The sequence below is a fragment of the Balaenoptera ricei genome, chromosome 7, assembly GCF_028023285.1.
Source record: "Balaenoptera ricei isolate mBalRic1 chromosome 7, mBalRic1.hap2, whole genome shotgun sequence".
Taxonomy (NCBI): Eukaryota; Metazoa; Chordata; class Mammalia; order Artiodactyla; family Balaenopteridae; genus Balaenoptera; species Balaenoptera ricei.
This window is the reverse complement of record NC_082645.1, coordinates 113,407,116-113,430,105: the sequence shown is the minus strand read 5'-3', so window position 1 is coordinate 113,430,105 and position 22,990 is coordinate 113,407,116. Positions and strand designations below refer to the sequence as shown.

Genomic DNA, 22,990 nt, shown 5'->3' with positions numbered 1-22,990 from the left:
GGCATGGAAAGCAGCTGGCCTAGGAAGTATGATCAAAGGATACAGAGGGCCAGTGGTAACCTCACCAATTTCAGTTTCAAAAGAATGCTGCTTGCTGATGCAAAATAATAGTGAGTTGAGAAGGAAATGAAAAAAATGAAAGTGGAAACAGTACAGCTCTCTTTTAATAAATTTACATGAGAAGGGGAGGAGAAAGATGACAACAACTAAAAGGGAGAAGCAAGTGGTGAGGAGAGATTTTTTTAGGATAGGTGAGACCTGAAGATGCTTGTGGACTGAGGGAGGCAGCACAGAAGGAAACTGAAGATAGAGGAGAAAAAAGTTTCTTCATAACTTCATGGTTATGAAGAAAGTGGGAGAAAATGGTGTCAAGACCAAAAGTTAGTCTTTATTTGAGGAACACTTTTGTGGTGATCTGTTACTTTTGAATGTACAGTATCCTCTTATTGGTGACAGCACCCCATTCCTGCTTGGGGAATATTCCTCCCCACTGGTTCGAGTCTTGGTGGGACCATCACTTAAAATAAGCTCCCATCTTCCCCTGGCGGAAGTGTGGGCCTGTGACCCAAGACAGGCCAATCAGATGCTCCTCCGGAATTTTCATCTTTCTTAGGTGGAATGACCCAAGGACCAAAAACATTTCAAGTTCATTCACCCTGACAGCAGTGCCCTGAAGAGATGATCCCATTAGTTCCTGTTATCTAGATTCCCAGAACTGCCCTGCCCTTAAGCTTTGTGAGAACTGGTTCATCAGCCTTTCCTTTAATTAAATAAGCTACTTCCAATAAACTCCTTGTTTAAGCAGAGGGTTTTACTGCTGGTAACCAAAAAGTTTTAACTGACAAGAAAATTTTTACCTGAGACCAACAGAGGAAATGAGGTAGAGATATGTATAAACTATATGATTTGTGGATAGGGAGCTTATTAGCTGAGAAAGACCTTCCTACTGGCCTCAGTCTTTTCACTGAAGTAGGACAGAATTTTCTGGCTCACTTAGCTACTCTCTCAGTAGCTTTCTAAAAGAGACTAACATAAAAGTTAAAGTCTAAAATCCTATGTGTCAAGGTTCCTTAAAAAAAGAACAGGGCTGCTTAGTAAGTTTTTCCAAAAGAGTGACATTTTAAAAGTCATCAAAGATCAAACAAGCAAGAATCCTGATTCCCAAAAGAGTACATGCAATTTCTTTGGGCTTTAGTTTCCTGAAAAATAATAGAATTAGGCTAAATGATCACTAAAGTCACTTATATAACATAACAAGACTCTGAAGTGTGGGAATACAGCACATATTTTATCAATATAAATATCTGGTACTTTATTTTGCTCCTCACACACAAGGTTTAAAGGATTGAGAAGCACAATTTTAGCTTATGGAGAAGGAGAGGAAACTATCTTCAAATGAAAAGATTCTAGGGACTTCCCTGGTGGTCCAGTGGCTAAGACTCCACACTCCCAATGCAGGGGGCCCGGGTTCGATCCCTGGTCAGGGAACTAGATCCCACATGCATGCCACAACTAAGAGTTTGTATGCCACAACTGAGGAGCCCATATGCTGCAAGTAAGGAGCTGGCCAGCCATAACTAAGGAGCCCACAAGCCACAACTAAGGAGCCCACCTGCCACAACTAAGACCCACACAACCAAATAAAGAAAGAAAGATTCAATGAGAACAGTACTGGTTTGGGAATCCTACAAAATTTCTATTCACTAAAATAATTCGGCAAATATAATGTGTCCCTGGACTCTTAAGTAATGGGAATTTATTTTTCCATTCTAATACTTACATCATTGCTGGCATTCTTAAGCTGGTTAAGCAGATAGTCAATTATATCACCACCATGATTGGCATGAATGAGACCTAGTGCATAGAGACCTCCACCTTCCTGATAGGCTGATCCTGGAGAGGTGTCCTTGGGAAGATATGTTGCCATTAACTGTAATGCTTCCTTCTCATGACCCTGTAAATTTGAGCCACCACAAAGGTGTCAGTAAAAGAAAGTTAGAGAAAAGAAGATGTAACATTTTCTATGATTATTGCTTTTTCTCCAGAGTGAAGGGGGAAGTGGGGCTCTCTCCTAAGCAACTTTATCACTCACATAAGAAGACAGCCTTTATATGACCCAGTCACACCCTGGTTAGAAACAAATGCTGCAATTCCCATCCCCTCCTTGTTTTATAACAGTTCCCCAAATTCATCTTAGACAATGCAAATAACTTATTTCAATTCATTTTGAGAAACGTCTTAGCTAGTCTTCACAGGAAAAAGATTTCCACTTTTTATAAAAAAAAAACAAACACACATTTCTTCTTTACTTTATCCTTCCCTGTATGAGGACTGATCCAATTTAACAAAATGTACCTGTCAATGAATTATAGTAAACTTTAGTTTTTTTCTGAACTCCAGGAAAATTGCTTCTGTTCTGATGCCTGCTCACAGTGATCGGTATATATTACCTTATGAATTACACCCAAACTGGCCGTGGCTGTAAATTTTGCCCAGTTAGTGGCTCTGGCTAACCATTCCAAGTTATCTCTGTAAGAAAAGGAAATTCAGCAACACTACTGAAATGAATTCCATAAAGCTTTTTATAACGCTAACGTCAAAGCATTAAAATGTTCACCTTGAACTGTTACAAATCATTTTACTTTATGGATCTCAAGTTACTGATGATTCCATTTTACCTCCTAAGTTGTTCTTAATATTTTGAAGACTTTTTAAAAATGCATGACATGTAATTCCACTATGAACAAAAGCAAAACTGTATCAAATTTCTAAGCTTAATGTATTTCATTCAAAAAACTATATTCAAGGCAACTAATAAAGAAAATTAATTTTACCTCAAAACAAGTAGGCATATGCAATTAAAAAAATTTATAAAATAGAAAAGTAGAATTTAAAATTCAGGACTGTCAGGCAGGGAAAGTTCCCCACATCCATGTGACAATGTCAACAGAGTCTCTGTCAAAGACAATTTTAAACCAAAGTGGGAACCTACAAGTATATTTACCTAAGAAACTGGTCACTGGTAGTCCCACAGTGCATAAAAGAGTTTGCTATAACAGTTGCTGTGTGACACACAGAGTTCCTTACTGCATCCTACAAAAACAAATTCAGATTTTTAATATTAGCAAAGTATTCATACAAACGCAAGCTTGCATGTGAACACACAGTAAGAGGCCCTGTTTTGTGGTGAAAACATGAATAAACTGAACTGGTATTTAACATACGAATCTTGGATATTTCTTTTATAAACACTAAATAGCTAGCTTATAAAAAACAAGCAAGTCAAACAAAGTTTTATTTGTGGTCTTAATTGAGGTCAGTAGTAGATTTTAGGTAGGAATTTACGCAGCAGATTTTCTAATTTTGGGTTTCTGAATAGTTTGCCATTTCTCTTCAGTATCTAGCTCAAGGTCTCCAAAGTATTGGGGTAACCTGAGGAGCAATGCTGCACCTCTTCTGGCACTGTAACTCTGGCAATCACCAAAGTTGTTGTGTTTATTTTTAATGAGACTGCGTTATAAAGATAAACATCAGAAAATTGCCATAAATGCAAATTATATTATTCTTTTTGCCATCTGTAAAAATTATTTTGAAAGTCTGGAGAAGCATGATTACATATGCCTCAATCAAACAACTGCTTAGTAATGGAATAGCATATGACAATAAAAAATGAATAAATGACTTTGGGAAAGGATACTGGGTAAATAACACAGGCAAGGCAGGAAGATTTTTTGTACTATGTATCTTTTTATATAAAAACATTTTTTGAACCAGATGAATAGATAATCTGTTCAAAAATTAATAATTGTTACGATCAGTATCTCAACAAAGGTTACAATATCAAGGTAAGAACCCCTATTCTCAAGGAGTTTGCAGTTCAGTGGGAAAAACAAACACACAAATAACCTGTATTAATGTTCTGATTGTGGTATTTGTCCAAATGCCACATGTATACATTCAAATAAAAGCTAACTTTAAAAAGTGGGACTGAAAAAAAAAAAAGCCACTAAACTTCCCAATGAGAGACTAGCACAAAAAACAGGAGCTCAATCAATATTAATTCCCTTTCTTCTTCAACAAGATCAAGCATTTCTCCCATGGTTATTTTTTTTTAAATACTTATTTCCTTGATCAGGAATAAAATGCAACAAATTATTCAATAGGAAATAAATATAAGTACTTATTAAAGAAAGAAATAAATATAAGAAAAAGGTCTCCATTACAGATGAATTTCCTACCTTTGTGTTTTTTAGAATCATGAGATCTGTGTTATTGTTTCGTATTAAAAACTGCAGATGTAACTCAATAGCCATTTCACCACTTAGAATTTTAATCATTTTCAAAGTCTGGTCCTTGGGCTCTGGACTCTGCCAAACAAACAAGAATGAAAATTATTGTATTACTGAAATACAGTAAGCTAACTTTATTTTAACAGCCCTAAACCAGTGAAATTCACAGTCATACACACAACAAAACCCGTATTTTAACAGTAGGATCTAGAAAACTCATGTATCATTTATTTGAGAGAAAGAGTAATTTATTTCTTTATTAGATGCCATTGAGATATGATACCAGCTTGATGGAAGAATGCTATTCATTCCAAACTCGCTTCCAATATAAAATATTTTAATATTAAAAAAAACTGTAAAAGAGTAACTAATTACTGGTGATATGCAAGGAGAACTATTTTATACACAGCCAACTTATAGTTTAGGTGAGAAACTCCCTCCTCCAAATTGAGAAAAAGCACCTTTAACCAACACATATATATGATCTCATGAACTACCAAGCCATCAACACAACTCTCCAACCATGTGAAAGAAGAGTTGAAATTTATACACCTGATAACCAGAAACCAAAAATCCTGATGGAGGAAACAGTTACATCCAACAGACCACTGCTCTAATCCTTGCCCCACTCTTCCACACACCATGAATACTAAAGATAAAGACAACTAAACTACCCCCTCCCCCTCTATGATAAGTTGCCATTTATTTGTTAGAAGCCATACTTTTTTTCTCACTCTGTGACAGGTAATTCAGAGTTATTCTGGACAGAGTTCATTCTTTGATAAGGATCTGAGGATTTGATTTCTTCTAAGTCAAGTGCTTTCTGGGATTGATCTTTTTTCTTTTTTGGCCGTGCTGTGTGGCTTGTGGGATCTTAGTTCCCTCACCAAGGACTGAACCCAGGCCTGTCAGCAGTGAAAGCGCCGAGTCCTAACCACTGGACCACCAGGGAATTCCCTGGGATGAATCTTTAAAATTTTACTTTTTATAGAAAATCCATTTTTATAAAATAACTTTGGTATCAAACTTAATAATAAACCTCCATAAAAGCAGGTATGAAACACTTTTAAATAATTTACAGTATAGTGTGGAAATATTTGTTTAAATGGCAACCTCAACTTCAAAAAGCACACTTACCGCTTCTGGTGTCTTTCCTACAAGTACACTACCTGTCTTTTCTTCTGTTTCCATTGAGTCACTAAAAAGAAGAGAACCAATAGTTACTAATGTGATAAATATTTTCTGAATAGTATGTGTGGGTGGCTTTTTTTTTTCTTTTAATCAAATTGAAGGTCTGAACCATGTCCAAATTAAATATTTTGCAAGGAAAAAACAGTTAATTACTTCTTAAGTACTGCCATTAGGAAACAAAAAAGATTGTAAAGTAAGATGGAGGCAACCCAGTTACTGAATTTCCACCAAATAAATTCATAAAAACACGCAAAGCAACTAACTAGGTTAGCAAAATATATGGACAACAAAACCAGGTGACAAAGTATCTCCCAGATTCCCAAAACACGGTCAGGTGAAGATACACCACCACGAGCCACAAAGACCAGTCTGAAGCAAAGCAGCTGGAGCCTCAACAACTCTTAAACGAACCAGCCGACACCCTCTTCTAGGTCAAAGCACTACACTGAGGAGAAAATGCTGGGCACAGAATCCAAATTAAGACGGCAGAAATGAGGGAAAAAGAAGGCTGAAATAAAAGTGAGAAAGGAAACAGAGCCAGGAGATCTCAGAACATAAGACACCGTTTTGTTGAAAACTCCACAAACACAATAAAAGAGGAAGTTCTAGAGAACAGGGAAATTAGAAAAACTATCCTAAACAAGCCTCCTTTGTAAATATTTAGGAAAACTAATTTCAGTAAAGATAAACCACAAAAAAGGATCAAAGTAAAATCCCATTCACCATTATAAGAAAAAATTATTTGAAAAGAGGTCAAAGATATGAAGAAAACTTTTACAAGATATAAAAGAATATTATATATCAGAAATGAAATAATATAACTAGGGAAAAACTGGGAATGGAAGAAGAAGGATAATTACTTCAGAAATTAAGATCAACTCAGAAAGAACATGAAAGCAAATAAACACAACACAAGAAAAGGAGAGGGTAAGGAGAAAGAAAATTTTAAAATCAAAAAGAAATAAATTAAATGCTATTACCCCATGATTAGGAACAAAGGAAGAATGTTTGGATTTCCTAACCAATGCAGAAAAAAATAAGGGGGGAAAAGATATGAAAGTTATAAAGGAAGAAGTAAAATTGTCTCTGTTCACAGATGACATGATTCCTATGTAGAAAATTCTATAAAGGGATCTATAAAAAAAATTTACTAGACCTAATAAGTGACTAAAGCAAGGTTGTGGGATTCAACATTAATATAGAAAAATCAATTGTAATTCTACATATTAGCAACAAACAATTGGAAATTGAAATTTAAACGTACCACTTACAGCAGCATTGAAAGACCTAATATACTTAGGAATAAATCTAGGGAAAAATGTACAAAACTCCTGTACTAAAATCTACAAAAACACTGTTGAGAGAAATGAAAGAAAACCTAAATAAATGAAGATTACAAGATTACTGACTTACAGTAATTTTTATTAGTTCTAATAAAAGCGTTAAAAAAGCTGAGAATGGGGACTTCCCTAGTGGTCCAGTGGTTAAGAATCCGCCTGCCAATGCAGGGGACAGGGGTTCGAGCCCTGGTCCGGGAAGATCCCACATGCTGCGGAGCAACTAAGGCCGTGTGCCACAACTACTGAGCCTGTGCTCTAGAGCCCGTGAGCCACAACTACTGAGCCCACGTGCCTACAGCCCATGCTCCGCAACAAGAGGAAGCACTGCAGTGAGAAGCCCCTGCTGGCTGCAACTAGAGAAAGCCCGGGCACAGCAACGAAGACCCAACACAACCAAAAATAATAAAAATAAAGAAATTTAAAAAAGAAGAAAAAAAGGACTAGTGAGAGGAAACATCCTTGTTTAAAAAAAAAAAAAAAAAAAAAAAGCTGAGAATGTTTCTAACTGTACAAATATCTAACCCAAATGCCTAAAATCTAGCCCAACCTACCCCATCCGAGATTTTTTTTCAAATTTATTTATTTTTGACTGCGTTGCGTCTTTGTTGCCGTGTGCGGGCTTCCTCTAGCTGCGGCGAGCAGGGGCCACTCCTCGCTGTGGTGCGCGCGCTTCTCACTGTGGCGGCCTCTCCCGTTGCGGAGCAGGGGCTGTAGGCGCAACGGGCTTCAGTAGTTGTGGCTCGCGGGCTCTAGAGTGCAGGCTCAGTAGTTGTGGCGCACAAGCTCAGTTGCTCCGCGGCATGTGGGATATTCCCAGACCAGGGCTCGTACCCCTGTTCCCTGCATTGGGAGGTGGATTCCTAACCACTGCACCACCAGGGAAGCCCTGAGATTTTTAATTTACTTGATTAGATAGCACACATGCTGTCTGGCAGGCACCCTCCCCATCAGACAACCACTTCCGCTTCTTTCCAGAAGGGTCCATTTCTTTGGTTTTCCTTAATGTATGCAGCAGAGTGCAAAACAGAGCAATAGCTTTAGTAAGAGGCTAATCTATGAAAGCTAATGGTGAAATTTATTCTTAGATTATGTTGTCTGTAAATATCTATTCTCAAAATGAAATAAAGATTGTTGAATTCGTTCTGATACAGAAAAAGATACTTATACCTGTCTTTCTCTGATCCTGGAACAGTACCCGTATTGGTGGATCCAGGCACAGAAGCAATAGGGGTGCCAACAGTTCGAAGATTCTGGATTACAGATGACAAAAACTGCTGGCTAGCGCTTTCATACAAATCAAAACAAATCTGATAAGCCATCAGGAGGTTGTCTTCCTTTACCAATTTTTCTAAGATATCACTCACGGCCTGAGGATCATCTAAGAAAATTAAGCACTGAAATGCAGATAAAGAACAATTACATAATAATTGAAAACTTTGTCTACAAGATACTTAGAGAGTGATAGTCAACAAATATAAGTAAAGGCAAACTGGGGCAGACTATCTAGTCTAGCATTCTAGTTCTGATCCTGGCACCAAAGTTTTCCTGAAAATGGAATCTGCCTTCCATAAGAAAATCCACACAACTTATATTCACAGCTCCTAACACTGTGCCTGGCAATTAGCAATATTCAATAACCGGTTGGTGAATGAATCTTGGCTTCTTTAAATCTTATCCATAAATCGCTATCAAGTGCTCTGTAACTTATTTTCTGCTTTACCATAAATTGTGGGAGTCGTTCATTCATTTAACACATTGTATTGTGCTGGGCCAGGACAAGAGGCACATTTTAAAATGACCGTTTTGAAGCATTTCGCTTACTACTCTTAGGATTTGCCACATGTTTTAACAAAAACCACCCAATAAATTTAGGATTTTTCTTTTAAGAATTCAATTAAAATTTTCTTGTTCCCTTAAGCAGCAAATAACTCAATTTCAAAATGAACACATTAACCAAAGTTATTATAAATTAAGTATAGGAAATTATGGAAACAAAATAAATGACCAATACCAGGAGACTGGTTAAGAAAGGCAAAGTATATCCACTGAATGACTACTGCACAATCAAGAAAGAGTTTGTACAAGAATTTGTGAAACATTAAAACATGAAAAAACGTTAAATTGAAGGAAATATATAATTGATACTGTTTGCTTCCAGGGAAGGGAAATTGGGAGCCAAAGGAAAGAAGTGTCAAGAAGACTTTTTACTGTATATCCTTTGATTCTTCATGAATTTTGAATCATGTGAATGTAATATTATCTGTTCAAAAATGTATTTTAAAAATGTAAAATAAATTAAAAAAAATTTTTACAGGGACAAGGAATAAAATAGCTAAAAGAAATAAAATTACTTCTGAGGAATAAAACTGCAATACACAGAGGAAGAAGGCAGAGGACTACTGTTTTTCATGTAAGTTTTAAAAACTATTTTAAAAACTATTAAAAACTATTTAGAAGCAAACAAAACTCCAGAAACCTATACAGAGAAAAGTGAAAGGAAATATACTAAAATGTTACGTAGACTTCAGGTGATATAAAGGTGGATATTTTTCTTCCAGCTTTTTCTGTGTTTCACACTTGGTTTAAAAAGCATCAAAAACTATATATAAAACAGATAAGCAACAAGGATTTACTGTACAGCACAGAGAACTATATTCAGTATCTTGTAATACCCTATAACGGAAAATAATTTGGAAAAAAAATAAAAACCTGAATCACTTTGCTGTACATCTAAAACTAACATAATATTGTAAATCAACTATACTCAATTTTTAAAAAAAGCATTCAAAAAAAGGATGTATTAATCTAAATTTTAAATATGTATAGAGGATAGAAACACATATTGAGAACACATTATAATGAAAAAATAACAAACCAAAGGTGTGATAAAATGCTGTGCTCTAAGCAGAATACAAAAATTTGTCAATAAAACACAATCTAGCCATTGAAAAGAATGAGGTAGCTCCACATGTGCTAGTAGGTGGAAGAAAAACATTTATGAATCTTTTAATTGGGAAAAGGCCAATGGAAAGGGAAAGATACACTTTTCATCTTATATATTTTCTATACTGTCTTAATTTTTTTTAAAGTGTGCAAGCAAGTCCATACATGAAAAGAGATAAAGAAAATATACCCAAAGGTCTTGGCTGGTGTTCGGGGAATGAAACCAAAGATAATTTTTACAGCTGAAATTCTTTTTAGAATGACATAACATAGGTACCGTTTTTATCTTTTCTTCTACCTTTTTTTTTTTTAACCTCATTTTCAAAAATTTCCTTAAATGCTTGGATTATTTTCAAAATGAAAAAAAGAATACATAGAAATAACACATTATAACAAAACAGCTTTTTAGTTTTGAGAGATTGTTTCTTATCAGTAAAATGGAATATAAACGCATAAAGTATCTTCACAAAGCTGTTGTAAAGATCAATTGAGATACATGTATGAAATTACAGTGATGTGATGTTATATAATGTAATGTAGTGAGGCACGGCCCAGCAGTACAGTGTAAAGTAATGCAATGTTATTACCTGACAAACATTGATGAAATCAGGTTTCTCCAAGTTCATGTAGATTTTAACTAGAACTCTCAGTACTTTATTCCGAAACTGTTTATTCTGCATTAAAGACATGCAGAGCTTGAGGCTATAAGCCAGCATTCCTGGGACATCATTCTGAAAAAGATAATTTGAAGAGACATGATTATCTGGTTACTGAAGCATGTTTATTTAGAAATCAAATTATTTTAATCGATAGTCTTTAGCCATTCTAGGCAGCTAAAGATTTATTTGCTACTTAAACAATAAAACTTAAAATTTTTAACCATTTTAGATGAAAATCTTAAAAGAAAATTACCTATTTCCCTGTCTTCATGAAAAAAAAAATAGGTGAAAACAATTAAATATTTAGTGATCATCCAGGATCATGACTATATGACCATAGTATACTATAACTGTGGTGGTGCTGTTAATTATTATAAAATGATCTATACAGCTGTACATATACCAAGTGGCTATGCTTTTCAATTGTGTCTGCCTCTAGTCTTGCTAATCCTCATGACTTACCGCCTATACTCACTGGCCAGGAACACAATGTGATAGAACTATTCTCCAGCTCTGAGTGACTCAAGCTTTGAGTGCTGTCACATCTAGCTGGTGCCCTCCTGAGGAAATTTTGACTCCAGATTATTTATTTATTTAGTTATTTTATAAATTTATTTTATTTATTTATTTTTGGCTGCGTTGGGTCTTCACTGTTGCATGCGGGCTTTCTCCAGTTGCGGCGAGCGGGGGCTGTTCTTCGTTGCGGCATGCGGGCTTCTCACTGCAGTGGCTTCTCTTGTTGTGGAGCACGGGCTCTAGGTGCATGGGCTTCAGTAGTTGTGGCACACGGGCTTAGGTGCTCCGCGGCATGTGGGATCTTCCCGGACGAGGGCTCAAACCCATGTCCCCAGCATTGGCAGGCGGGTTCTTAACCACTGTGCCACCAGGGAAGCCCCTCCAGATTATTTATGTTTACCTGTGGTTCTTCAAAGCATACCCAATATTTGAGATACTAACCTATAAAAGTCCTTCAGCATAAATAAGCATGCTGAAGAGCTACAGGAGTACTTCTCAAAAAGCCAGTTGAGAAATTAAAAATTCACAAAATTCACTAATTCGAAAAGATATACACACCCCAATAGCAGTGTTATTTACAATAGCCAAGATATGGAAGCAACTTAAGTGTCCATCAACAGATGAATGGATAAAGATGTGGGGTGTCACACACACACAAATGTATATACACAATGGAATACTACTCAGCCACACAAAAGAATGAAATTTTGCCATTTGCAGCAACATGGATGGACTTGGAGGGCATTATGCTAAGTGAAATAAGTCAGACAGAGAAAGACAAATACTGCATGATATCACTTATATGTGGAATCTGAAAAATACAACAAACTAGTGAATAAAACAAAAAATAAAAGCAGACTCACAGATAGAACAAACTAGTAGTTATCAGTGGGGACAGGGAAGGGGGAAGGGAGCAGGGGATAAAAAAGTGTTATTATAGGATTATATGAAATCGCGTGTGAAACTTGTGAAAACTGTAAAGTACTATAAAATTTAAAGATAGCTTTGTTCAATGATTTAAAAAAATTTTTTTTTAAAAAGCAAGTTGTGATCTATCAGCGTATACATGATGAAATCAACTTAATGGGACTAGCATTTTTTAAAAAATGAAATACAATTTTAAAATATCAGGATTACATCATAAGTAGAAAAAGTAGATATTATTTCATCCTAAGTTACATCTATATGTATATGTGCACTGGGGTGTAAAGTAATACACATTTCTTACTCTGCTTTATTCTTTAAAAATTTATCACCCCTTTACCTTATAGGGAATAAGGCTTCACTGCCTATTCCTCCAGTGGATTATTCCATTTGGGCAGGAACTTTGTTGGTCTTGTTTGCCACTGTATCTCCAATGTCTAGAACAGTGTCTGACACATAATACGCACTCAAAAAATATTTGTTGAATGAATAAAAACAAATATTTTATTTCTATTCACCTGAAGACAAGGGGAAACTACAACTGCACAAAAATCAAACAGAGCAAAATAAGGGCCGTTCTATGACACTGGGTCATTCATTCATTTACTCATTTAAACAAATCTTACCACTGCTGCTAAACACTGCCTTAGGCTTTGGGGACCCAGTGGTGAAAGTACCTATCCTTAAGGAGGTTATAATGTGGTGGACCTACCTGGACCTAAGGGTTGAGGAGGGTATGCCTGGCAGGGATTGACAGAAGGATCTGTAAACAAATGACAGTTGAGCTGAACTGTGAATCTTGAACAGGAATACAGCAGGTAAAGAAAGAAAAGGAAAAAGATGTTTTTGGCAGGGGCAATACTTTTGGCAAGGGGAATGGGGTATGGTACATCTAGCAGAAGAGACAAGGTCAAAATGGCTGGAGTGCAAAGAGCTAGCTTGTGGAGAAGGATACGTAGTGAGGCAGGCAAAGTGGGCATGCAGATCAATGTCCATTTAACTCAGTCTTGCACCTCTCTGACCACTTTGGTTGGTAACTTACAACTGTCGTAATTATTTCAAAACACCCCCAAACCAGGAATGTAGCTTATAGTTTTAACCATGATAAATGCATTACAATAGCAGTTTACCAATATAGTCTCCTTAAAAAGGGCAGGGTAATTAAGACAACTTCCCCATGCAAGACCTCAAAGGAATAAATGTGGTAAGATAAAAGCAACTATTTGACAAACACAAAACACAGCCAAGGTTCATTTATAAACATAAATATAAATATAAAATACTTATATTTTATATTTTATAAATATAAAAATAAAATTTTTCTCAAAAGAGCACCTTATTATATCTAAGTTAGATTTTCTTTTCACTACCCATGCAATTTTCAGTTTTCATTATTTGCTCTGCTGATTCTTCATCAATAGCCATCTCTAAAATTCCAGCATCTACCTACCGACTCAAGTATAGTCTTCTCAAAGACGTCCAGTCTTCGTGTCTCCAGAGCAATGCCGATAGCTTGCTTATACTTGTGATCATCTAGACATCGTTGAAACATTTTATTCACAATGCCTTCCAATCTCTGGTCAATTGGTTTTTTTTCTCCTTCAGGCAAATCTGCATTTTCCACACATTGTTTGGTGTAGTGATCAATGCACTTTGCTATAGAGAAAATAAAATAACTCTGATCAGCTGGTAAATTGGGCTATACTACTAGAAAGGACAATGCCTACATTTATAATCATAAAAAAAACTTATGGGATGACTATGGAGTAATGAGCAAATTTCAGATTTTTTAAATGTTGTAAGTTATACCTTCAAGTTAATATTGTTCCCTCCATAACAGTTACACTGCAGGGCTACACACTAATTCCAGTAAGCTGACATTATTTAAAACATTTCTAGGACTTCCCTTGTGGCGCAGTGGTTAAGAATCCGCCTGCCAATGCAGGGGACACGGGTTCGAGCCCTGGTCCGGAAAGATCCCACATGGCGCGGAGCAACTAAGCCCGTGCACCACAACTACTGAGACTGCGCACCTAGAGCCTGTGCTCTGCAACAAGAGAAGCCACTGCAATGAGAAGCCCGCGCACCGCAACGAAGACCCAACGCAGCCACAAAATAAATAAATAAATTTAAAAAAAAATTTCTATCTTGTTACTGTTTATTATTCAAAATTATGTTATTCAACTTGACTAAACTGCTTATTCTACAGAGTTGGCTACAAATAGCTGCTGTTTTCACTCTCAAAAACAAACACTTGCCATGACTGAGGATATTAACAAAAACCCTACTGTAGCAATTATCACATGGCAATAAATTACACTTCTTCACATTAATGAAACTATTAGATCCTTGACAGTAGAGAGTCTATGACCTGAAATGTGCCACAGGTTCTAAAGGCAATCCCAAGATTTCCAAAAACCTTTCCGGCAATCAGCTAAAATATTCACTGTCTCAATGTGAGGTAGGTTGAACCTATTCACACATACTTCCCCTTCTCCCCCAAACAGGGAGTCTGAAAATTCATGCAGTGGTGCATGTGCATAATTTGGCTTTCCCATTTCACGATGATTTGGGTGAATGGGGAGGAAGAGGCAACATACTGAAGGGTATCATGTTTACAACTTACACTACTTTACAATCATACCTTAAACTTTTTAGGAGCAACCAAGAAAGGAAATTTCCCTAAACCTTCTTCCACCTTCTTAAGGAAAACAGCCACTCAAGCTGAATGACATATATAGCAGTTATCCTCTCTATAACTCACTGGCCTGTCACCCTCCCTTTCAAAGAGAAAGGTACAAGGAAAAGATTAATTAGTTGCCAACTATAGCCCCAGGAAACAGAAATGATTTGAACTAGGATAAAGAACTGCTGGTCTACTAGATGGCCCATGTTAATGGGTCTATATTTTGGGGGAAGCAGAGGACTTTTATAAATTGGAATATACCACATTCAGGGGTCCATCCAGGTAGAATTAGGCAGGTTCAGGTACAGTTAGTAAGAACTAAGTGGCACTCACAAAGCAGACCTTAAACAATTTTGGTTGCAGAAAATCTTCACCAGGCCCTAATATGAGCTTTTTGAACCAAATGCAGTTGTGAGGAAACATTACCCCTACCTCATCAGAAAGGAATCTCAGATTTATAACATTTGGGGAGCTTTCCTTAGTTAATAACTGAGGGAGAAAAATGTTACCTCCCAGGTTTCAAATGAGACTTGTGCTCTCACTTACCAGGTTTATGTCATAACTGTATTCCAGAACCGAGCCTCATTCCTAGCTGAAGTCTTATTACAACTGGGAGAAGATTGAAAATTCTAGCCTTGAATTTTCTGAGTGTACTGTTTATGACATTCATTAAGATCCTAGGAAGGCTTTCCTAAATTCTATTTTATATATCCTCTCACAAATCTCGCTGACATTTAAAAAAATCCATTCTAAGAGTCTCAAGAAAACTAGAAGGGTGAACCCCATTTCCACACAAAGAAAAGCAAACAGAACTGGTCTACCAGTCAACAACCACCTTCTACAAGCTAAGACTAAGATGATACATAGGAAGGCATCTACCACCTCATAACCTCTTATAGACCAGCTGTCCTGATTAAAAGCATCATTTGTAAAATGTTAACATTGCAAGCACTTGCAGATCACCACTGGAAAAAATTATCAACATTCATCAAAAAAAAAATCCTTCAAATAAGAGAAAAGAGATAAATGCACTTAACTCACCATTTCTAACTTAATGTAGGGAAAGTGCTCTGGTTTCAAATGATACGGTCTATTCTTTAAAATCATCTGTTCTTCCCACAGGATTCACAGATGAAAACTCCAATTCAGTGAGTTCCCAACAACAATAAACTTACTTGCAACATTCTCACACCATCATGGCAAAAAAATTTTAAATGTGAACACAAAATCTTACTTCAAACTTCAGGGACATTTGAAAAGTACCTCTCTGGACTGCCTTGTGCAGCATTTCCCAATTTCTGAAAGAGAATACCAATTTTCTCCTTTTAAGGGTTCAGGTGAATAATGCAGATGTCCTCTTAATCAGCAATTCAAAAAACTATACTATACACACTTGACAGAGAACACACTCTTGGGCTCTCTGTAACTATGATCTAAAGCTTGATAGTCAAAAAGACACATCTGAAGGGTATGCAATCCCTTCTTTCATCTATTAGAACAGGAGTTTTCAAACATTTTTAAAGCTACAAAAGCTTTGAACAAACTCTTACAGAGCTGGTTCAACTTACAAGATAGAGAATCCCGAACCTTACCTGTGTGCTACCCTCTCACTTCAAAAACACAGAAGCAAATAAAAAAACAATGGTTACTAGTAGAAACAGTATGGATTTCGTAGTAAGTAAGCCTGGGTTTTAAATTCTGACCCTCCTATTTAATAGCCATGTGTCTTTATCATCTTGAAACCCAAGTTTTCTCATTTGTAAAACAAGGCTAGCTCCTTCTTCACAGGGCAGCTGTGGAATAAACTATGCTATGAAGAACGACCAGTACAGTGCCTAGTACAATGGAAACACTCAATAATGATTTCCTGTGTTAGAAACAACTCTATGAATTACTATCATTTAATTTCTGTTATTCACAACAATCAGATTTAATTTTTTCATGTAACAGTATGCTCATCGGAAAAGAGATAAACATAATCACTGAGATAACTATCTTTGTGTTAAGTTGGCTGTTTCTGAATAATTTCTTAGATTCATTCTTAAAATATTTTGTGAGTAGAGTGTCTTCATTTTTACTGTTATTCATGTTACTGTTCATTACAACAAAAAATAACAAAGCACAGAATTCTAAGGCAGATCTAAAAACTCAGCCTGCATAAAATTACTGTAGGAAGATTATGAACTTTCAATTTAGATGAAATGTGGCAACCTCAAAAATTCAGGGAAAAAAATGCTATATGTACTAGAGCAAGAAAGAAGCCAACAAGATAAAGCCTTACTAGATGGAAGATAATTACCTATAATAGTCTCCACATATTCAGAGTTATCATTGACATTGAAGAGGTCACCTGCTCCAAGTGCATAATTCAGAGACTCCTCAAAAGCCCCCAGGTGATAAAATACTTTAGATGCCACTAAGGCTGCAAACTGTCGACTCCGGAAACCTTCATCTTCATACAAAACTTCTCTGAAAGAAATTAGGAAGTATAGGCCTAGTTCAAACTGTGGTTCTCCTTAAAAATTCCAAATCTAAATACTCAAGTCGCAATTTAGTGGCAGCAAATTTCTAAATGAATTAATAAGCCACAGACCCACATCCACAGATAATTAAGGTTGATCTACTTTATTCCAATTTATAGAAATAAAGTAAATTCTTACATTTTGTCTACAGACTCAGAAATTTCTGCCCAGAAGTCATTGACAACTGCATTCAATTTGTGTAGTGCAAATTCCTGTAGAAGATAAAACCAAAATTCGATTTTGAGACAGACTTACCATTATACTTCCTTTAAAAAAAGTTTCCAACAAATCAGTGGCCAAATTCTAAGTCATATTTACTAAATGACAAATACAAAAGTTTACCAACTGACTTATATTTTCCATTGGGCTTACACACTTCCTTTCTGTTTTCAATCATAAAACATAATGTCATTCCTTATCATACTGAACATTTTTCTTCTTTGACAGTATGCATAAGATTGACTCTAGGCTGCTGGTTTGGATATAAATGAATTCAGGTGCCTAGAGCCAACCAAAGTATATTCCAAATTTTCGTCAAATGAAAATAGTTTTAAAATATGTGATACAGAAGTAACTTTTTGTGATTTCCGTTGATAAGAAAACTGGTGTGGGGGGGGGGGGGGTTTCCAGGTGCCACACTTAGATTTATTTGCCTCAGCTTTGTTAAAACTCTAGGGAAAACCACTGCTGTTGCCAAAATACTGTCCTGTCCTCGGGCTAGATTTCAATGACTAGGTATAGACTAAGTAGGACGGCTATTTTAAATGGAAGAAGATATACAGATATCACTAAATTCAAAGAGCTTCGAAGTACTCATATTAAGCCCAGTTAATTTTTATTTGACTCATACCTTAAGCTGTGGTTCTTCTTCATCCAGAAGAGAAATTATTCCAGCTATAAGACAAAAGGTATATGATTATGAAATATATATCTTAAGATAAACTAACACTTAGTCAACAATATATTAGAGTTGGAAAAAAAGTATTTTTTGAGGGGTGACTTCACTAGAGGAATCATTATTTTTCTTTAAAACTGAAAAGGTTTATATTTCAAATTTTAAGGATTAACTATGTTATCAAACCCTCATAATACCATATATATCACATTATTTGCCTAATTCAACAGTTTTCAAAGCATGGTTCCTGGATCAATTAGCATTAGCATTACCTGGGAACTTGTTAAAAATAAAAATTCTTGGCCCCATCACAGATCTACTGAATTAGAAATTGTGGGGATGGGGTCCAGTAATGGAGCCATAAGCCTTCCTTGTAATACGGATATTCATTACAGTTTGACAATCACTGGCCGAATTTACTGACCAAAACGAGAAATTTTCCTACACAATTTTTGAATAAAATTATTCACACAAAATAAACCAAGAGTTATAAAATTATTTACAAAAGCAGGAGTACTTAGTCATCAACTCACAGAATAAAATAATTCGATTATTTCAAGATGCCTATATTAAGGCACCTCTGTTGTATCACAAGTAACCTAGAAGGCTCTGCTAAATGATGAGCAATCTCACTTGTTCTGACTTCAATTACTGAAGCACAGCATTCCCCACGTGACCCTGAGGTGATTAGCACTAACACTGGAGAGTAAAGGAAATAACTGTCCTCTCCAAAAAAATGCACCCTGAAGTACAGTCATATAGCAAAGGGATTATTAGAAAAAAAGATGTGGGAGATTACCGTCCTTGGACCATGAAGGAAACTAAACTGTCTCTCAGATATGTTTTCCATGTAGGTCTTAAAATCATTCCGGAACACTGAGTTGAAACTGTGAGCTGATACAAAAAGTGTCAAGGCAACTTTCCTTAGGAGATGTAGCTAGCCATTTCTAACTGGTAAGTGTAGGTTCGCCAAATAGCTTCGTCTTTAGAGAGCCATACAGGAAAAGATACAAAATTTAGCAAACAAAACTATGCCATGGTTCTAGCTAGGGCATACTACTGTTCAAAAAGCATGAAAGCAGATAAAAGGAACTTCTTGGTACTCTAGGTTGGTATAACAAACCCAGAACAGACAGGTTGAATTGACAGCATGAAGAGAAGACAGATTAAAGAATGCAATCAGGGGAGGGGAGGGGGATTGTGAACTAGTGACATGGAAGAGCTGATAGACAAGAGTACCTTAAATGTGGAACAGATCATAAATGGCAGAATGCTTTATCAAAATACTAAAAATGCTACCCATTCCCTTACCGTCAATCAACAGTATGTCTGAACTGCTTTTACCAAAAGAGGTGATGGATTTCTGTACACTCTCCTGTTTGGTTTCACTTATGACTAATGTGTTATATGGTTGTCCTGGCTTAGAAATGCAGCCATTGTCCATGGAACACAACTAAATCAAATACCTACACTCCATACACAAATATTTCTCATCTTAAAGACAACAGAACTCTCCTTTAGACGGGGGACGAGGTGCACCTGGGGAATGGGGAAGGTTTCAGGATGCTAAAAAATCTCTTATGCCATAATATGAAGTCAGCAGATATTACCTAAAGTTGCTCTATCGATTTACAGCATTATTTTAAATAGCATATTATTTATAAATATAAAGGTATGCTCCAGAAGACACAGCTTAAAAGTTGAAAACAGTTGCCTCAAGGAATAAGAAAGGGAAAAGAGGAGTGGGAGACTATTATTTTAAAGCTTTTATGCATAATTTTCCTTTATTATGTTAAAAAAAATTTATTCTCATGTCTCCCTCCAGCAACCACCTATCTCTATCTCTCCGCTCCCTTTCACAGCCAAACCTCTTGGAAAAACTTAACAGTACATGTTGACCTCTTATTCACCACTGTGTTCTTAGTGCCCTGCAAGTGCCTAGCCAATAAATGAACAAATAAACTGACTAATCCAAACTAGTACCTGTTAGGTTCCGTTTAGCACCCGGGACAGATCCTAAGCCATAGAAAGCCAAAGGACAGGAAACCAGGTGACAAAAGGTTTGGAGCAGAAGCTGATAAGTAATCCAGTAAATGTAACCAATGACAGTAACGAATACACACTATGCTATCACCACCGAGTCTCAGAGGAAGACCTCAAAAATCATTAGGTTTAAATTCTATTAAATCCCCACCAAGTGTTGTTTCAGCCTCTACTTAAAATACTCTGGTGACTGATTTATTGATTTGATTAGCTAACTGATTTCTTCATTCGAGAAATACTTTTGAACTTCTGTCATCTGCTCGGCAGTTGTTCTAAGAATTATGAAAAGCTTCCCGCCCAAAATCTACCACAGAGAGAAAAACAGTAGTCAGACAAGTAAACAAAGTAATTACAGGACTGTAATGAAGAGAGGGGACAGCTGAGGGGGAGAGATGCAGCATGTTTTAATAGAATGATCAGGAAAGACTAACATTTGAGCGGAAGCTAAAGATTGAGAAGCTAAGGGAAAACTTGAGGAAGAGGAGTTTAGAAAGGGGGAAAAGAATGTGGCAGGGCCTGAGGTAGGGGAGAAAAATTGACATATTCAAGGAACAGATAGGCCAGTATGATTAGGGTATAGTGAGGAAAAAAGTAGTACAAGACAAGCCAGGAATCAGATCATGTAGGCCTATAAGCCTGGATTTTATTATAAGCACAATGGAAACCACTGAAGGATTTTAACCAAAAAAATAATATTATGTGATTAAGGTTTAAAAAAGAATACTCTGACTACAACACGAAGAATGGACTATACGGAGGTAATTGTTGGAAAAACAAAATCTTAAGGCTGTCAAAGCAAGCCAGGCAAGAGATGAAGGTGGTGTGGGCTAAGTAGAGGGATCTGAAAAACAATGAGGCCTACATTTACAAGCAGCAAGAAGTTTAGTGCTAATTTTCTCTTTAGAGAACTCTGACTGGATGGAAAAGCTTTTCCTTACATTGAACTAAAATTCATCTCCCAATCATCTGCACCCACTGGAGACAAAACTCTAATCCCATGTACAGGTGACGGCTCTTCAAGTCTTTAAAAAGAACTATTATGTCTCCCAGGGTCTCCACCAATTTCTTTAAGCAATCCTTATAAAACACATGGTTTGGAGCTCCTTACAAGTTACTGTCCTCTGATTATCAGTTTGTTTATAGCAAAGCACTTGTGGGGCAAGTGTGGAGTAAAACAGGACGAGAAAAAGGTTTGTGAGCAGAGACGAAAAAAGGCACCAAGGCTGAGGACAGCTACGTGCACATCAATCTGCAGCCCGGGGCTTAAAAATCTCCACTTGAAACCTGACTTCTACAGCTTATGCCGCTGCAAACGTCATTCCACGATCTACGCACACAACGGTTAAGTGCAGGAAACCTGCCCCGCACACCCATGAGTTCTTCCTTCAAGGCAGCCTAGTTAGCGTCTAGCCTCAAAACCACAGTTGGATTCTCAGTATAATGTCTGCCTTCAGGATGCTGTCTTCACCGAACACTAAAGTTCTCTGGGTGCTTTAACTAAATATCCTTAGAACAGACCCAGAAACGACCCGCCTCAAGCCTAATTTAATTTCGATTTCCCTCTAAAGAGAAAAGTGCTAAGTCAGGTCGAGAAGTACTTAAGTAGCATGGGCTCCCTTACAGTCCGGCTGCACGGGGGGACCATCCCACCCTAACCACCTGCAAGGAAGGGCTGGGCTCGGACGGCCCCACATGGTCAACCGCCGGAGGAATGGAATTAAGGAAAACCCGTCGGGGTCAGAGAAGGGCCCAGGAAGCCCCTCGTGTCCGGGCATGGGGGTGTGGCTGCGGAGGAAGAACGAGCCGGTCAACCCAGCGCGATTCCCCCGAGCCGGAGGGGGTCGCGGGGCCCCCGGAGACCCCGGGCCACACTACCAGCCCCCGGCACGAGGGGTGAGCCTCGCGCAGTGAGCAGCCGCGCAGGCCGGTGCTCCGCCGGGAGGTGCCCAGTCACCGGCCCTGACTCAGCTAAAAGCCGGCGTGGCGTCTCCTCCCTTTCGGCGCCGGCTGCGATCCCACTCACCGGCTGAAGTGATCATGGCTGCGCCCCGTACTAGCTCGCCCGCTCGCTCACTCGCCGCCCCGGCCGCGCCGTCTATCTGTCAGCTCCCTGCCGCTCGCTCCGCCGCGCCGCCTGGCTCCCCGGGTGCCCGGCTCAGTCACTCGCCTCTTCAGGCCACCGGCTCGCTTCTCACCCAGGACCCCGCCCGCCTCGGGGTTGCCCGCTGTCCCGCCTGCCGCCTGGCACGAATTCTCCCCAGACCTGTGTCTTCCATGCCGCCACTGCCGCCCCGCCTCGCGCGGGAGGGTGCACGGAGAGCTCCATGGTGTTCTCTAATCCTCCTCGAGGTCAGCGCTCCCGCGGGAATGGGAACCCTCGTCCGCACCTGGGATCAGGCTTCAGAATAGCCACCCCTAGAGACAGGACCCACCCCCACCCCCACCCCGCCCCCACCGTCACCCGCCATTGCTGAGAAAAACGGGTTGAGGAGAGGTGCTCGCGGGGCTCGTAGCGCCACCTGCTGCTCAGGAAGTCTCCCTGCAGCGCCCACCCCGCGCCCCAGCCAAGCCTTTGGGGATCCCGGGAGGGCAAAGAGCGTTTTCTTAGAAGGGTGATTTTCCATTATTTTTAAAAACCAGGGCCCAGCTTCCAAAGAAATCCAAACATAAATGCTTTACAATCATAGCACGATGAATCCCTAAGTAAGCACTGGTTTATAATAAAGTTGAACAATGAAGGATTTTATTTACATTTGGAATAGTTAATACTGTACATGGTTTAAAAATCAGAAATATAAAAAGATATACAGTGAAAAGTGTTCTGAAGGAAAAACAAATTTTCCATTCTTGTCTTACATCTGGCCAGTTCCTCTCTCCCTCTGTAGCGACAGGTTCCTGTTTTTTATTGTATCTAATTTGGAATGCCTGTTGTGACAGCCATCTGCAGTCTTATACCAGCTTTACTAAACAATTTAGCTCTGA

General features: G+C 38.0%; 1 protein-coding gene across 2 annotated transcripts in view; it reads right to left on the bottom strand.

Annotated features, from left to right (window-relative positions):
• Positions 1 to 22,208, bottom strand: part of PSMD1 (proteasome 26S subunit, non-ATPase 1) — a 103,658-nt gene extending 81,450 nt beyond the window's left edge. Inside the window, exons 1-12 of one of the 2 annotated variants that reach the window (XM_059928917.1) lie at positions 22,032 to 22,208; positions 17,921 to 17,964; positions 17,209 to 17,282; positions 16,848 to 17,017; positions 13,313 to 13,518; positions 10,351 to 10,494; positions 7,988 to 8,214; positions 5,427 to 5,487; positions 4,239 to 4,367; positions 3,005 to 3,093; positions 2,451 to 2,529; positions 1,781 to 1,954 (exon numbers count right to left, since the gene is read on the bottom strand). In XM_059928917.1, the coding sequence (XP_059784900.1) occupies positions 1,781 to 1,954; positions 2,451 to 2,529; positions 3,005 to 3,093; positions 4,239 to 4,367; positions 5,427 to 5,487; positions 7,988 to 8,214; positions 10,351 to 10,494; positions 13,313 to 13,518; positions 16,848 to 17,017; positions 17,209 to 17,282; positions 17,921 to 17,964; positions 22,032 to 22,047 (1,413 nt within the window). In that variant the 5' untranslated portion in view covers positions 22,048 to 22,208. Of the gene's footprint in view, positions 1 to 1,780; positions 1,955 to 2,450; positions 2,530 to 3,004; positions 3,094 to 4,238; positions 4,368 to 5,426; positions 5,488 to 7,987; positions 8,215 to 10,350; positions 10,495 to 13,312; positions 13,519 to 16,847; positions 17,018 to 17,208; positions 17,283 to 17,920; positions 17,965 to 22,031 lie in introns of those variants that run through there. The other variant, XM_059928918.1, reaches the window with a different exon arrangement.
• Between the last annotated feature and the right edge of the window lie 782 nt (positions 22,209 to 22,990).